This window comes from Mercenaria mercenaria, chromosome 12, assembly GCF_021730395.1.
Source record: "Mercenaria mercenaria strain notata chromosome 12, MADL_Memer_1, whole genome shotgun sequence".
Lineage (NCBI taxonomy): Eukaryota > Metazoa > Mollusca > Bivalvia > Venerida > Veneridae > Mercenaria > Mercenaria mercenaria.
Window position 1 is genome coordinate 21,055,338 of NC_069372.1, and position 15,647 is coordinate 21,070,984.

The window sequence follows — 15,647 nt, forward strand, 5'->3', positions numbered from 1 at the left end:
AAGGGTACAATAAAGCTGAACGTCTTCGAGAATACTATAAATTCAACTATGCAGTGATACTTACCTTAGTATACTAAATATGTTCACTTGCGACTTTACTTTTCGCGGGATTCGCGATGGATATGATTCCGCGAATATTTGTATCCGTAAAAATGTCCACGTTTTGAAAAAAACGCGAAATATAGTATCCGCGAACATTTCTAGGTTTACAGTATACTATATTACGCAATTAGTTACTCAAAATTTGGAGTTACTGAGCCACTATGTCGAGATACATACTTCAAAATTTCGAGATTTCGACTTAGAAACTCGACATTTCGAGTTAGTATCTGGAAATTTTGATTAAATAAATAAGATACAACTGGCACTAACGCTCTGCCGTAGTAAAATTAACTTTAGTATGCAGGCCGTATAGACATTAATATCAAGGACGGTTGAAAATACAGGACATATAATATAAACAAAACCTTATCAGCTTTACTATAATAATCGCAAGCCATTTTATCAATTTTTGACCGCATATCAGGTACTAGCAGTTTAATTCTAAAATTTGTTGGTTGCTGTAATTTGGATATCATTGACTTTAAGTAAGTAATAACTGTATGTTCTAATTGTCAAGTAAGATGTGTAGGTTAACAATTGTATTATTTATTCGGTAGCACAAAGAAGATACATCATTCTTTATTACTATACACTTTTCTTACACTTTCAGACCAGTACAAAAGAATGGCGGAAGCGAAAGTTGCGTACAATTATCTCGGCAGGACTGGGGTCCAAGTTTCAAACCTGTGTTTGGGCACAATGACGTTTGGGGAAGGGGTAAGTTGTGGTTTCATGTTTAACTGTCAGATTGACAATTATCATGTTTCATTTATGCATGTTCCGTGAAAACTGTAGTTGTCGTAAAAACGTGTACCAACATGGATTAAATTTCTGAATAATTTTGATTACATGTATTTAATACACACTCAGATTTCTCAAGTTTTGTGACAGCAGCGTTAAAGACCCACCGCAACCAAGTGACCTACATTTTTCTCCCACAAGAATTTCGTGAAAATCATTCCTGTAATACTGGTATAATACAGCTTTATTATATACCTATATAAATTCTGTAAAAATCTGCTTGTATTTCACAATTGAATATGAACAGACAGACAAAAATTCCGTATTGTATCTTTTGAATTCCGTATTGTACCTTCCGTATTGTATGCTGCCGGACTATTTTCATTAATATGCATGGCCCGACACAATTCTATAAAAAGCGCACATAAAAACTTCACTATGTTCCCTTTAATATCGATAAACATTGAAGATTTCGTTCAAGAACAAAACAAGAATAAAAATGGTAAAAGTATATAATAAAAGGGTCATTATAACTGTAGCTAGATCTGGGACTTTGTATTCGGCTCTCGTGGATTTTTCAAGGTCGGATCACACTCGGCGTGCCTCGTGAGATCCGATCTGGCAAAATCCACTAGAGCCGAATACTGCATCTTAGATCAAGCTACTGTTATAATAACCCTATTATATTGCATAATGACAGGTGGACAATTTATGCCCTCCCTGAATTAATGTGTTTTCATAAATTCATCTACAAACTTATTCAGTCAATCCCTTTTCAGTAAAGGTTTAAAAACATAGATAAATAACGATCTTACCCTGTAGAAACAAAGTTTGATCTAAACTCGGCTTAATATATCAACAATCTGACTAAAGTACATATCCTATTACGCTACGCATAGGATCTGAGAACGACCTATTCATTGCCTCGTTCTGACGACCCTTTCGCTAGCCAATCAGAGCCTAACTTACAACATCTTGCAAATCTACCTGTAGCTTTGACTTTTGATATTTACAATTCTTATGTCATAATGTATCAGATAGCCGGTTAGCTCAGTCGGTAGGCTACTTGCTTTGTAAGCGAGGGGTCCCGGGTTCGAGCCCTGAAATGACTGCACATTTTTCTTACTCTTTGACATTCGAACAAGTCGTCTGATTGGCTAAAATAAAAATAGCAATACTGGAAATCCAAAATATACAGAAGACGAATGTGAATGGGTCGTTCTCAGATCTTCGTTTAGAAGATCAAGTACTTTAGTCAGATTGAATATATCAAATACTGTGCATAATGCTACATTCATTCAATACAATGTTTAGACATTAAACATATTGTCTTCGCTGTCTTGGCCTAATATATGTCGCTGTCAATTTCTTAGCAAATACTTGTATTTCTCATTTTTATCATGCAAATCATGTATAATTACCATCATGGAAATACAAAAGAATACAGTCATTCTGTAGTGCTAATATTATAATAACCGTATTATATTATCTGGAACAAAGTATATATTTCGAAACAAGTTTCATACATCTTTTGAACAATGCAGTTTTAAACTAAAATAACAACAGTCTGTGAGGTATAAAATTCCAAAAGAAAACATATTTAAGAGGTATAACAAAAACTTAATTGTAATAAGGTTTGTTCACGAACCTCCCGCTGTTTCCTGTATAAATAACCAGAACGATCATTAAATGGCAACATATTTATATTTGATTTGAAGATAATGCCAGTTGCCACTCAGCTTAACGAAGAAATGTCACATAAGGTAATGGACAGATATGCTGAGCTAGGAGGCAATTTCTTGGACACTGCCAACGTTTATGGACTTGGTGCATCAGAGAGAGTGGTCGGCAGCTGGCTTAAAAAGTAAGATCTTTAAATATAAGACAATGATGATTAACTGTTAGAATGACTTATTGGTAGCTGTTGTATGAGCACGGCTTGCTTTTTTCTTAAGTATGTTGAACAGGATGCCACACGCCGGAAGCAACACCAACATGTTCTATGTTCAGATTCTATCAGGGGAAAATCTAATGTGATCGCTTCAGTCGTTCAGTTCAGGGCGGCTGCTAATGAAATTATTGTATAACAAGTCCATTAGGCCCGCCTATGTTTGCACAATAGAGCACAAGACTCCTGGTCAAAAGTTGGGGAGTTCGATCTCCGGCGAGACAATGATTTCCGCGACGATAGTTATTTGTCTACCACCTCTGATTAAGGTTTGGAAGTTGTCGTTCATTTGCAGAGAAGGAGTAAATGCTGGCACAGAATAAAATTTTAATGAACTTTGTTTCGGTTCCTTCAACGTAATATCGTTGAACGAATGGTGTCCAGTCAATAAATAATGCAATACCAAATAAATAGTGCAACCAGCATTTTAGGACTGTACGAGAGGCGGTCGGCAAATATCCGGGTTTTTCATGCTCCTATCTTTCAACGTGCAACTACGATAGGGTTATTATAATAGTAGCCCGATCTGGGATGTTTTATTCGGCTCGAGTGGATTTTGCCAGATCAGATCTCACGAGCCGCGCAAGCGCCGAGTGTGATCCGTCCTTGCAAAATCTACTCGAGCCGGATACAAAATCCCAGATCTAGCTACTGTTGTAATGACCTTTTATTATATACATCCACCTTTTTAGCTTACCTGAGCAAGAAGTGCTCAAGGTGAGCTTTTGTGATCGTCCTGTGTCCGTTGTCCGTTCGTCGTCAACAATTTGACTGTTAACATTCTAGAGGTCACAATTTTGGCCCAATCTTAATGAAACTTGGTCAGAATGTTACCCTTAATAAAATCTTGGACGAGTTCGATATTGGGTCATCTTAGGTCCAAAACTAGGTCACCAGGTCAAATCAAAGGAAAAGCTTGTTAACACTCTAGAGGCCACATTTATGACTGTGTCTTCATAAAACCTGGTCAGAATGATAATCTTGATGGTCTTTAGGTCAAGTTTGAATCTGGGTCATGTGGAGTCAAAAACTAGGTCACCAAGTCAAATCAAAGGAAAAGATTGTTAACACTCTAGCGGCCACATTCATGACCATATCTTAATGAAACTTGGTCAGGATGTTAATCTTGATGATCTTTAGGTCAAATTTAAATCTGAGTTAGGTGGGATCAAAAACTAGGTCAACAGGTCAAATCAAATGTAAAGCTTGTTAACACTCTAGAGGCCACATTTATGATATGATCTCTATGAAACTTGGTCAGAATGTTATTCTTGATGATTTTAAGGTCAAGTTCAAATCTAGGTGAAGTGTAGTCAGAAACTAGTTCACCAGGTCAAATCAAAAATAAAGCTTTTTAACACCCTAGAGGCCACATTTATGACTGTATCTTCATGAAACTTGGTCAGAATGTTAACCTTGATGAGCTTTAGGTCAGTTTCAAATCTGGGTCACTTGGGGTCAAAAACTAGATCACCAGGGCAAATCGAAGGAAAAGCGTGTTAACACTCTAGAGGCCACATTTATGACTGTATCTTCATGAAACTTGGTCAGAATGTTAACCTTGATGATCTTTAGGTCAGGTTCAAATCTGGGTCAGGTTGGGTCAAAAACTAGGTCACCAGGTCAAATCAAAGGAAAAGCTAGTTAACACTCTAGTGGCCACATTTACGACCATATCTTTATAAAACTTGGTCAGAATGTTAATCTTGAAGTCCTTTAGGTCAAGATACAATCTGGATCAGGTGGGGTCAAAAACTAGGTCACCAGGTCAAATCAAAGGTAAAGCTTGTTAACACTCTAGAGAATTGATGACCTCTAGGTCAGGTTTGAATCTGGGTCATGTGGGGTCAAAAACTAGGTCACCAGGTCAAATCAAAGGTAAAGCTCGTTAACAATCTAGAGGTCAAATTTATGACTGTATCTTAATGAAACTTAGTCAGAATGTTAATCTTGATGATCTTTATGCCAAGTTGGAATCTGGGTCATGTGGTGTCAAAAAGTAGGTCACCAGGTCAAATCAAAGGAAAAGCTTGTTAACACTCTAGAGACCACATTTATGACCATATCTTTATGAAACTTGGTCAGAATGTTCTAATGATCCTAAGGTTAAGTTCTAATCTGGGTCAGATGGGGTCAAAAACTAGGTCACCAGGTCAAATCAAAGGTAAAGCTTGTTAACAATCTAGAAGCCACATTCATGACTGTATCTTCATGAAACTTAGTCAGAATGTTAATCTGGATGATCTTTAGGCCAGGTTTGAATCTGGGTCATGTGGGGTCAAAAACTAGGTCACTAGGTCAAATAAAGGAAAAACTAGTTAACACTCTAGACAATACATTTATGACCATATCTTAATGAAACTTGGTCAGAATGTTAATCTTGGTGATCTGTAGGTCAATAGTTCAGGTGAGCGATACAGGGCCTTCATGATCCTCTTGTTGTTTGTTCTTTTGCTTTTGAAAGAAATCTTCATTGTTTGTCGATGTTAAAATAGGAACGAGTGAAGTTTTTGTCTGCGCTATTTATAGAACTTTGTCAGGTTATGCATATTAAATGAAAATAGTCCGGTAACATACAATACAAAAGATACAATACGGACATTTTCTCTGCCTGTTCATACTTACTTGTGAAATACAAGCAGTATTTTCGACAGAACTTATATAGGGAGCTATATAATAAAACCACTTATTATATACCTATATAATAAATTCTGTCAAAAATACAGCTTGTATTTCACAAGTAAATATGAACAGGCAGAAAAAAATCCGTATTGTACCTTTTGTATTGTATGTTGCCGGACTACTTTCATTTAATATGCATAACCTGACACACTTCTATAAAAAGCGCACATAAAAACTTCACTCATTTCTATTTTAACATCGACAAAGATTTAAGATTTCGTTCGATAACAAAACAAGAAGGTATATAATAAAAGGGTCATTACAACAGTAGCCTTGCGCGCCTCATGAGATCCGATCTGGCAAAATCCATTCGAGCCGAATACAGTTTCCCAGATCGAGCTACTAATATAATAACCCTATTATATCATACATGAGCAAAAACTACATTTTATCGCCTATTAATCGGTTATATTATTTTTAATAGACATTTGCGAATTAAGTCTACGTGGACTGTGAACACCTAAGACGATCGATTTTTCAAGGGGACCGTCTCAACATCATTATTTTAATTTATGTGTGGTAGGAAAACATTCCTATAATGATGGTAAGTTCTAGCTTATTTTGTAACCGCACAGGATAAGATTTGGATTTGTCTGTCCGTCCGTCTGTTCGCCAGAGAAATGTTTTGTTTGACATATCGCAAAAGTATTTGATCTAGCGTCATAACACTTTCCTGTTGTTCAATATTATAAGTTGCGCATCTGCGACAAAGTTGAAAAGATGAGCTAGTCTGATTGCAATGTATCCGTCTTCCATCGTCGTCGTCGATTGACATGAAAAAAATCTAAACTGGGTCAGCTGGGATGAAAATAAAGTCAGCAGGTAAAACATTGCGAAAACTGTAGAAAACGTAATATCTTGCGTCTCCATTCCTTTGTTGTTATTATACGCCAGAAGGGAGTACTTCGTTATACACCAGGTGTTTATCTGGCCGTCTGTCTGTCTGTGTGTCCGTCTGTCCGTTAGCAATTTTGTGTCGACTCCGCTCTGTAACTCGTGAACCCCTTGAAGGATTTCAAACAAACTTGATACAAATGTTCTCCACATCAAAAGATAATAGGTAAGGGTAGATTTAAAGACTATGTGCAGAGCGCCTGTATCAGATTGCTCGCTTTAAGGTCAAGGTCACACTTAGGGGTCGTGTCCGCTCTGTAACTCTTGATCTGTTTGAAGGATTTTAAAAAAAAATTTGCACAAATATCCACCACATCGAGACGACGTGCAGAGCGCATGTTTTGGATGGCTGGCTACAAGGTCAATGTCACACTTAGGGTTCAAAGGTCATATAACTTTGTTTCGAGTGCAATGTGTAACTCTTGCACTGTGTCCGTCGTCATCCGTCGCACACATTTTCACTGTTAACACTTTAGAGGTTAAACAATGAAACTTAGTCAGCTAGAATGGTTTGAGTTAACAAATTCTCGACAAAGTTTGAAATTGGGTCATCTTGGCTTAAACACTAGGCAACCAGATTAGATCAAAGAAAAACATTGTAAATATTCTTGATTCCATTTTTATACTACCTGAAGTGGGGGAGCATATAGTCGCCACATTGCTCGTCCGTTCTCCGTCACACCTCTTGTCCAGTTGATAACTAAAAATATTGAAGTTGTTACTTAATACAATGGTAGAGCTCATTGATAGGAAATGGAGTGACAAGGAACCATAACTCTAGTTTGTCCGATTTTTGAATTATCTCCCATTGTTTGCAAACCTTGTCTGAGACATAACTCGTATACTAAGCAAGATATGTACTTGATACTATACAAACTGATAGAAGTCAGTGAGAAGGAGTGTAGTGACAAGAAACAATAAATCTATGTGGTCACAGTTTTTTAATTATCTCCCTGTTTTGAAAACTTCGTACTTACATATGACACCGGGGGTATAACAAAATACGTTCTTTCGGGCGTATAACAACAAAGGGATGTAGACGCAAGATACTAAGTTTTCTACAATTTTGACAATGTTTTACCTGCTGACCTTTATTTTCATACCAGCTAACCCAGTTTAGATTTTTTTTCATGTCGGGCGACGACGACAGACGACGGATACATTGCGATCGGACTAGGTGATCTTTTCAACTTTGTCTCAGATGCGCAACTTAAAATATAGAAGAATATTTTAGGACAGTGTTGTGGCGCTAGATCAAATACTTTTTGCGATATGTGTAACAAAACATTTCTCTGACGAACAGACGGACGGAGAAACAAATCCAAATCTTATCCTGTGCGGTGGCATAATAAGTCAGACCTTTCCATCATTATAGGAATGTTTTCCTACTGCACATAAATTAGTTAAATCATGTTGAGATGGTCCCCTTGAAATATCGATCGTCTTAGGTGTTCACAGTTCACGTAGACTTAATTCGCAAATGTCTAATAAGAAGTGTGAATACACGAGAAGTTTTGAGCGTTTAAACGAGGTAAGCGTTAGGGCTACCATAGACTCTAAGCTGGAGGAACAGCGGTCTTTAATAAAATTCCTGATTTTAGAGGGTGAAAAACCTTGCCACTTTTTTGAAAGTTTGCAGAAAAGTTTTCCTAAAGCCTGCATATCCCATTCAACCTTTTATAGCTGGGTTTCACGTTTTTTTGGAGGGCAGTACAAGCGTGAGGGACAAGCCTAGGCCAGGGAGACCCGCTGAGGCAGTGACCCCTACAATGGTGGCAAATATTGAGGTTTTTGTCAACAAAGAGCGCAGAGTGACACTGCAGTAGGTAGGCAATCACTGTAGGATCAGTAAAGCGTCGGCACATCATATTTTACACGCAAAATTAGCTATGAGCAAGGTAAGTGCTAGTTGGGTGCCGTAACAGCTGACAGAAGACGAAAAGTCATCCAGGGTGACCATAGCGAAAGAGCATTTCGGGCTTTTTAACCAAGATGAAAATAAGTTTTTGAACTATATTGTCACAGGGGATGAAATGTGGGTTCGTTCTGAACCTAAAACAAAAGTTCAGTCAAAACTGTGAAAACGAACTGGTTCCCTACCTCCCGAGAAGTTTAAGCTGTCTCCCTCTGCTGGCAAGGTTATGCTGGTTGCTCTTTGGGATTCATGTGGGATAATACTAGCTCATTTCATGCTATCAGATCAAACTGTGACTGCTAGATACTATTCAGAAGTAATTGTAAAAAACTTAAAGAAACACTGAAAAAAATTGAGCTCCAGTCAAGCCCAGAAAAATGTCCTTCTTTTGCATGGCAATGCTCCATCTCTTACTGCCTCATCTACAGTAGAACTTATCAATTCCTTAAAGTGGCAATTGTTGTTCCACCCTCCATACGGCCGAGATCTTGCCTCCTGTGACTTTTATTTGTTTCAAGAACTGAAAAAAAGTTCGCCGGAAACAAATATGAGACCAGGGCGGCTTTGATTTTAGCTGTAAATCGGTACCTCAGCAGTAGGTCTACTTTATTGTTTGCAGAGCGAATACAAAAGCTCCCATGAAGATGGCAAAGTGTATAGACATAGGCGGGGAACATTGAACGGTTTTTGAGAAACAGCAAAAAGTCCAGCAAAAAGTCCGACCGCCTCTCGTATGTCACATTTACAACACATCACTCAGAGAAGATTCGTGATGCCTGACATTGTAACGTATATGAAAATTACTAGGCACCGTGAATATGTACACCAGTAAATGGATATATAATAGCTAGTTAACTCTGTGATGGTATATTGTAATATCTTTGTTATTGTATGATTGTCATGGTATGATTATAAATTAAACATAGGGACCTCCGTGGCTAAATGGTTGAGGTCGCTAGCTTCAAGTCACTTGCCTGTCATCGCTGTCAGTTCGAAACAGTGCTTTTATTGTAGAATTCTCTTATTGAAAAACGCCATTCAGCTTGTTTACGGAAAGTCAGTGGTACAACTCTGGTGCCACAGTGCGAAATATAATGCACAGAAGGGCATTTGGCGCCTTCCTCCACCATTGAAAGCTGAAAACTCGTCATATGATTACAGTTGTGTCGGTACACCACACACTCACTATGATTTACCTTTAGCCTGCTGGCGGCAAGTGATTCTGCCTTTGCGACCAGTGCAGACCAATATCAGCCTGCACATCCGTGCAGTCTGATCATGGTCTGCACTGTTCGCTATTCAGTTAGTAAATTTTCAGTGAACACCCCTTCGAATAATAAATGGTATTGCCCAAATTGAATGATGGACCAGTCCATTAATGAAATATAGCAGGCTAAGGGTTAAACAAGATATATGGAAAATATGTCTGTGAAAGATCCTTTGGAAGAATAGACCGTAACAAAACAATATAATAACAGCCTCGGTTTGACTGAGTTCTATTCATGAAAGGCAGGGGCGTAGCGTGATCCATTTAGATGTTACTCAAGGGGAGAGTGCGGGAGGAGGAATCCCCTCCTCCGGCGGGGTGCGGGGAGCCTCCCCGTGGAAATTTTAGAGCAAATGTTTGGTGACTTTTCTAACCAAAACTATGCTCCTTTAGTTTGGAACAAAATATTCACAAACGGCTCGGAATGTAAAGAAAGGTCTATATAAGTTGATAAACGTTACAAATCGGGGTCGGGGAGGGGAGTGGGGCTGACATTTTGGGAGGACTTGGACTAGGCAGGACGAAATTTATTATTCACAAATTAACAACACGAGTTCTTTTTCCAAACTTTTTTGTTGTATACAAAATTTGCATTCACTATACATTTTATTTGGAAAGACAAAATTTAATGCGTTAATTTTCATAAAAACAACATTAGAGTAATAATATCAATGGCGACCCTTTCCGCGAGATTGCACGCGTAATCTGACGTCCTTCACCAAAATAATGAATAGAATGGTCACGTTCCAAAAATTATTTTAAAATTGGACGCCAAAACTTTGAACAAGAACATTTAATTATAGCTTTAACTATTTTTTCTGGTGTCAAAGATCACAGAACACGACTCTATGAATTTTCACTGGAGTTAAAATATGTCAAACAAAAACCAGGAACTGTATTTTTATCGAAGGCGAATTATAGTTGAACGTGGGCGGGCCTTTTTGACTATTCTGTTATAGGATGACGGAAAGATCAATATCTTCACATTTATTTTGATTTTCTGATACTCCTAGAAAGCAAATCAGTTATTTTTGTAGCAAGCTATCGTAAAATGTAAATATAAGAATTGAATGCTATTTTTATGCGTTCATTTATGGGTATGAACCAAACTGGAAGGCCAAGAATCGCTTGCGCGATTCATGAATTTGCAGGAAGTCCCAATGTGCTCTGTACCCGTATAAACGCACAGAAAATAGCAGTCAATTCTTAAATAAAGTACACATGTGTTCATACGTGTTACAACAGAATATATGCAAATTACCTTGCATTAAATACTCTAAAATGCCTATGAACTGATCAGACTGCTGAGGACAAACTTTGACTTATGCACAATTTCAAAACAGACAAAATGATGAAGCTATTTCAACAGATTCTTATTTCATTCTTCAACTAAATTTACGCTAAATTCTCTTTTGAATATTGCAGTTATAGGAAAATGTTGTAAGCATTATATTGATTTCTAGGCCAAATTATTGTTTGCCATCTGTTGCATGTTTTTGATATCACAATCGTCTTCCTTTCAAAAATTTACAATTGCCGTGAAATGTATCACACCATTATTGGAAACCATCAAGTAAATAATGATACTGAGACAAAAGTCTTGTGACAGGTGTTTAGGCTGAAATATAAAATCTATATCACGAAACAATAATAAAGGAATTGTCCAGACGATATTAGTAATTAAATATTTGCTGGTTCTGAGTATTTATTACACAGATAGATAGATAGATAGTTTATTCAAACAAAAGGCAATATGCACATATGTACATCCTAGGTTTCTAAATTACTTTCTGGTACTTATAACATGTGTAAATGTTCAGTTCTGCTCAACTTGGGGCTAGAGGGCTTGCACTTCCACTACCGTCAATGAAACCGAACCTGCAACATTTTCGTTTATGTCGTGTTGGGCGACCTGTGGTTTTCCACTTTTTTATTTTAAAGAAATCGAAGTTTTACCGTATTTCAAACATATTAAGGTGTAGGATGTATACTTATTTCGTGCGTTAAATAATTTTGATTGATGTATTTTTTCTGCAATAAATTTTGGGAGATGAGTGTAAGGGCATAAGAAGAAGGCGGCTGGAATTGAAATTTGGTTTCTTTATACTACCCCCTCCCTCGACGGAGTGATGTAGGGTTGAGTAGGTGCTTTGCAGTATAATGACCCGGAAATATATAGTCATAACGGTATGTTTTCCAAGTAATAATTAATGAATTGATAGTTTATATGACTGAAATTGAATGTTATACTATGACAATGAGGATAACAAAGTCTAAATGTTAATTTATGAATCTGTTCTTTTTGCTCTCGTTGATTCTCTTTGATTATGGGATAGATAACTTTTTTTTTGTTTAGGAAATAATGCTTGGGAATTGATAGTTGTTACAGACACGGTTGCTTATCCTTCCAAATTTTACTAGTGATGGACAATTGCCATTAGGAAGATCGTTCTTATGGTCAATACCAGCTATAGTATAAAATTATATGCATCTGAAACCTCATATATATTCAGAATTTTCAATATATTTAGATTTAAGTATGTATTTACAATAACAAGTGCAAGTGGAGCAAGAAAAAACAACAAAATTTATAAATTTTGATCGAAATTTTGATAAAAGAGCAACAGCAATCTGCTGACACAAACTTTATTAGTCAATGACCAAGACAACAACATACTCATATGCTATGACATTGTCCCTACCCCCATACCCACTCCTGATCAGTTTTATATTGCTTCTACGGAGTTTTTAGCTCTTTTTAAATGTTACTCAGTCGAGTAACTTAGTATGCCACGCTACACGCATGAAAGGTAATAGACTGTGCCACATCCTTTACACCCCCAGCAATGGCAATTCTATTCTAATAAAATTGAATGTTCTCCGTGATCCCAAAGAACCAGAAAATATAACAAGTACGGGGAGACTTTTTATAGGCGCCATACACGGCACTACTTAAAGGCTGATAGCCTGACCAGCATGACCTAGCTGGCCTAAAGAACTCGCGTACTGTAAGTGTCCATTGATATTGATGCCATCATCGTTAGCATTTTTGTGACGTGGCTATGACGTCACAAGTTCTTTCCTTAAAGTCTGCTACACATGCTAGGAATCAAAACAGAGTCGCAATGACGGGAACAATGACTTCTAACACATACAATTTAATCCTTGACTTTTTTTTTTATTTTGTTTCAGACAAGATCGCAGCAGTGTTGTTCTAGCAACTAAAGTTAGGTTCCCGATGGATAGGAATAATGTGAACAAAGTTGGTCTTAGCAGACGACATATTATAGAAAGTTGTGAAGAAAGTCTAGGACGACTTCAAACCAATTATATAGACCTTTTGCAGGTAAAAAAACATGCAGATTTTGGACACTATCATGTGCAGTCATATTTTTACTTGGATATGACTTTTTGTACCCCGCGACAACAAAGTTGTAAGGGGGGGGGGGGGTATACTGGTTTCAGGTTGTCTGTCTGTCTGTCCGTCGACGCAATCTTGTGCGCACCATCTCTCCTTATCCCCTTGACAGAATTTAATGAAACTTCACACAAGTGTTCAGTACCAACAGTAGTTGTGCATGGGGCATGTTAGGTGCTTTAAGAAAAAAAAATGCAGAGTTATGGGACTTTGTTTTTTGTTACTATACATAGACACAATCTTGTGCGCACCATCTCTTCTCATCCCTTTGACACAATTTAATGAAACTTCACACAAGTGATCAGTACCAACAGTAGTTGTGCTTGGAGCATGTTAGGTTCTTTTAGAAAAATAATTTGCAGAGTTATGGGACTTTTTGTTACTATACTATATACTATATACATAGACACAATCTTGTGCGCATCATCTCTCCTCATCCCCTTGACACAATTAAATGAAACTTCACACAAGTGATCAGTAACAACAGTAGTTGTGCATGGGGCATGTTAGGTTCTTTCAGAAAAAAAAATTGCAAAGTTATGGGACTTTGTTTTTTTGTTACTATACTATATACATAGACACAATCTTGTGCGCACCATCTCTCCTCATCCCCTTGACACAATTTAATGAAACTTCACACAAGTGATCAGTAACAACAGTAGTTGTGCATGGGGCATGTTAGGTTCTTTCAGCGACAAAAATTGCAGAGTTATGGGACTTTGTTTCTTGTTAACATACTATGTACATACAGTCTGCATATGCAATCTTGTGCGTGCCTAATCTACCAAACCCTTGCACACAATTTAATGAAACTTCACACAAGTGATCAGTACCAACCCTAGTTGTGCATGGTGCATGTTACATTCTTTTAGATAAATATTCTGCATAGTTATGGGACTTTGTTTTTTGTTACTATACTGTATATATACAGTCTATATACATACAGTCCACAAAATTATGCAATCTTGTGTGCGTCAAATTGCAATGTACTGTGTCAGTGCATGCGGGGGTACATTCATCACCTTTAGTGATAGCTCTAGTTAATTATAGATATTTATGTGTTTTTTTTTGCAACATAAAGAAGTCAGTTACTTTTGTCATGACTGCCCTGCATTATAACGAAATTCGTTCGCTTTTTAATTATATATATTTATGTGTATTTTGTGATATTTTAACACTGGGTTGAAGTTTCAAAATAAAACAAAAGATAGCATAGCCTTTTTCAATGAATTATAAATACGCTATTTAAAACGTATTGTTCTAAACATGTGAGAAATTTCATGAATATACTATGTGTAATATAAAAGATATTGCCAAAATATCTAGGGGGTAAGTGTACGTACAAACCAGAGGAATAACGACGTCCCCAGAACGTATGGATGTGTGAACCATATTTAAAACGTATGTGCGTAACAATAGTACGTAAGGGAAGTGGAAGAAAAAAATATAGACAACGACAAAATAAATACATAATAAAAGAACGCGATGAGATACCGCCTCGGAACGACCAGATGCAAGTTTAAATAGATTGATTGTGCTCAATCCGGCCCTCTGCTCCTGTTTGTTAAATAAGTTAGAGGACATTGTGAATAAAAAGTATTCTGTCCAAGTGAAGCCCTTACTCACGTTATGGTAACAAAGACACAAAGATGCTCGTCTGAGTAAAAACTTCATTCGAACTACAACATACATCGTTTTATTAATCTTGTTTTCCAGTCGCATGCTTGGGATAACGCTACACCAATTGAAGAGACATTGCGGACATTGGATGATCTCGTGAGATGCGGGAAAATACGATATTTTGGTGTTAGCAATGTTTGTGGCTGGCAGCTGCAGAAAATCGTCGACAAAATTGAGATGATGGGTCTGAATTCATGCGTTTCACTTCAGGTTAGCATGCAACCGTGTTTTAAAGTTTTCTGAAATAAGTTTTCGGTCGTATAGAAGACATAATTCTTTGTCTAAATTGCCAGTAGTTAAAGCAGCAACTATATACTTCAGTGCGACAACAGGAGCTACTTCTGCAGCAACTGCTGCTGTTGCTGCTGCTACTGCTGCTGCTGCTGCTGCTGCTGCTCCTCCTCCCCCCCATCCTCCTACCCCCTCTTCCTCCACCTCCTACTGCTACTGCTACTGCTACTACTATTACTTGTAACAAAAGCATTTACTTGTTAATGCTGCTACGCCAACAGCTGCTACTAGAAGTTGTTATAACAAAATTTCATGTTATTCTTCAATGTAAACCAATTCGTACACATTTCTAGCGGTATCCACGAAGATATAATTCTTTATTTCTTACTTCAGCAACAGTACAACTTACTTGCACGTCAGTCTGAGTTTGAAGAATTCATGGTATGTGCAAATGAAGGCATTGGTGTGTTGCCATGGAGTCCTCTGAAAGGGTTTGTAAACATCATATAATATTCATCTTGTAACGGCATTTTCGAATATTGCGTCTAACCCACAATGTTTGCAAGAACTTGTACGACTACGCGTTAAAATTACCATATAAAACATTTATAAGAATAAATACCAATTTGCAGTGGGCCTATGGAATGTCCTTCCGGCTTGAACAATAAAATGAGCTTCCGGCTCGAACCATATAATGATATAGTCATTGGGGAATGCTTAGTTCAGAACTGGGAAAACCCCTACTTGTAAGTTGCTTTGGGAATGCCTC

At 37.4% G+C, this 15,647-nt stretch overlaps 1 protein-coding gene across 1 annotated transcript; it reads left to right on the top strand.

Moving 5' to 3' along the window:
• Window positions 1-660: 660 nt before the first annotated feature.
• LOC123533178 (1-deoxyxylulose-5-phosphate synthase YajO-like) lies at window positions 661-15,388 on the top strand. The gene is made up of 5 exons (XM_053520469.1): window positions 661-819; window positions 2,562-2,707; window positions 12,742-12,895; window positions 14,684-14,857; window positions 15,272-15,388. Exons 1-5 carry the CDS (start codon window positions 727-729, stop codon window positions 15,386-15,388), a joined length of 684 nt encoding a protein of 227 aa, XP_053376444.1. The 5' UTR covers window positions 661-726.
• Window positions 15,389-15,647: the final 259 nt, after the last annotated feature.

What these genes read in the sequence shown, in the direction of transcription:
- LOC123533178 (XM_053520469.1), top strand. Translation starts at nt 727, where the DNA reads ATGGCGGAAGCGAAAGTTGCGTACAATTATCTCGGCAGGACTGGGGTC. An exon ending in CAATGACGTTTGGGGAAGGG is followed by an intron (nt 820 to 2,561) that starts GTAAGTTGTGGT and finishes TTTGATTTGAAG; the next exon opens with ATAATGCCAGTTGCCACTCA. An exon ending in ATTATATAGACCTTTTGCAG is followed by an intron (nt 12,896 to 14,683) that starts GTAAAAAAACAT and finishes CTTGTTTTCCAG; the next exon opens with TCGCATGCTTGGGATAACGC.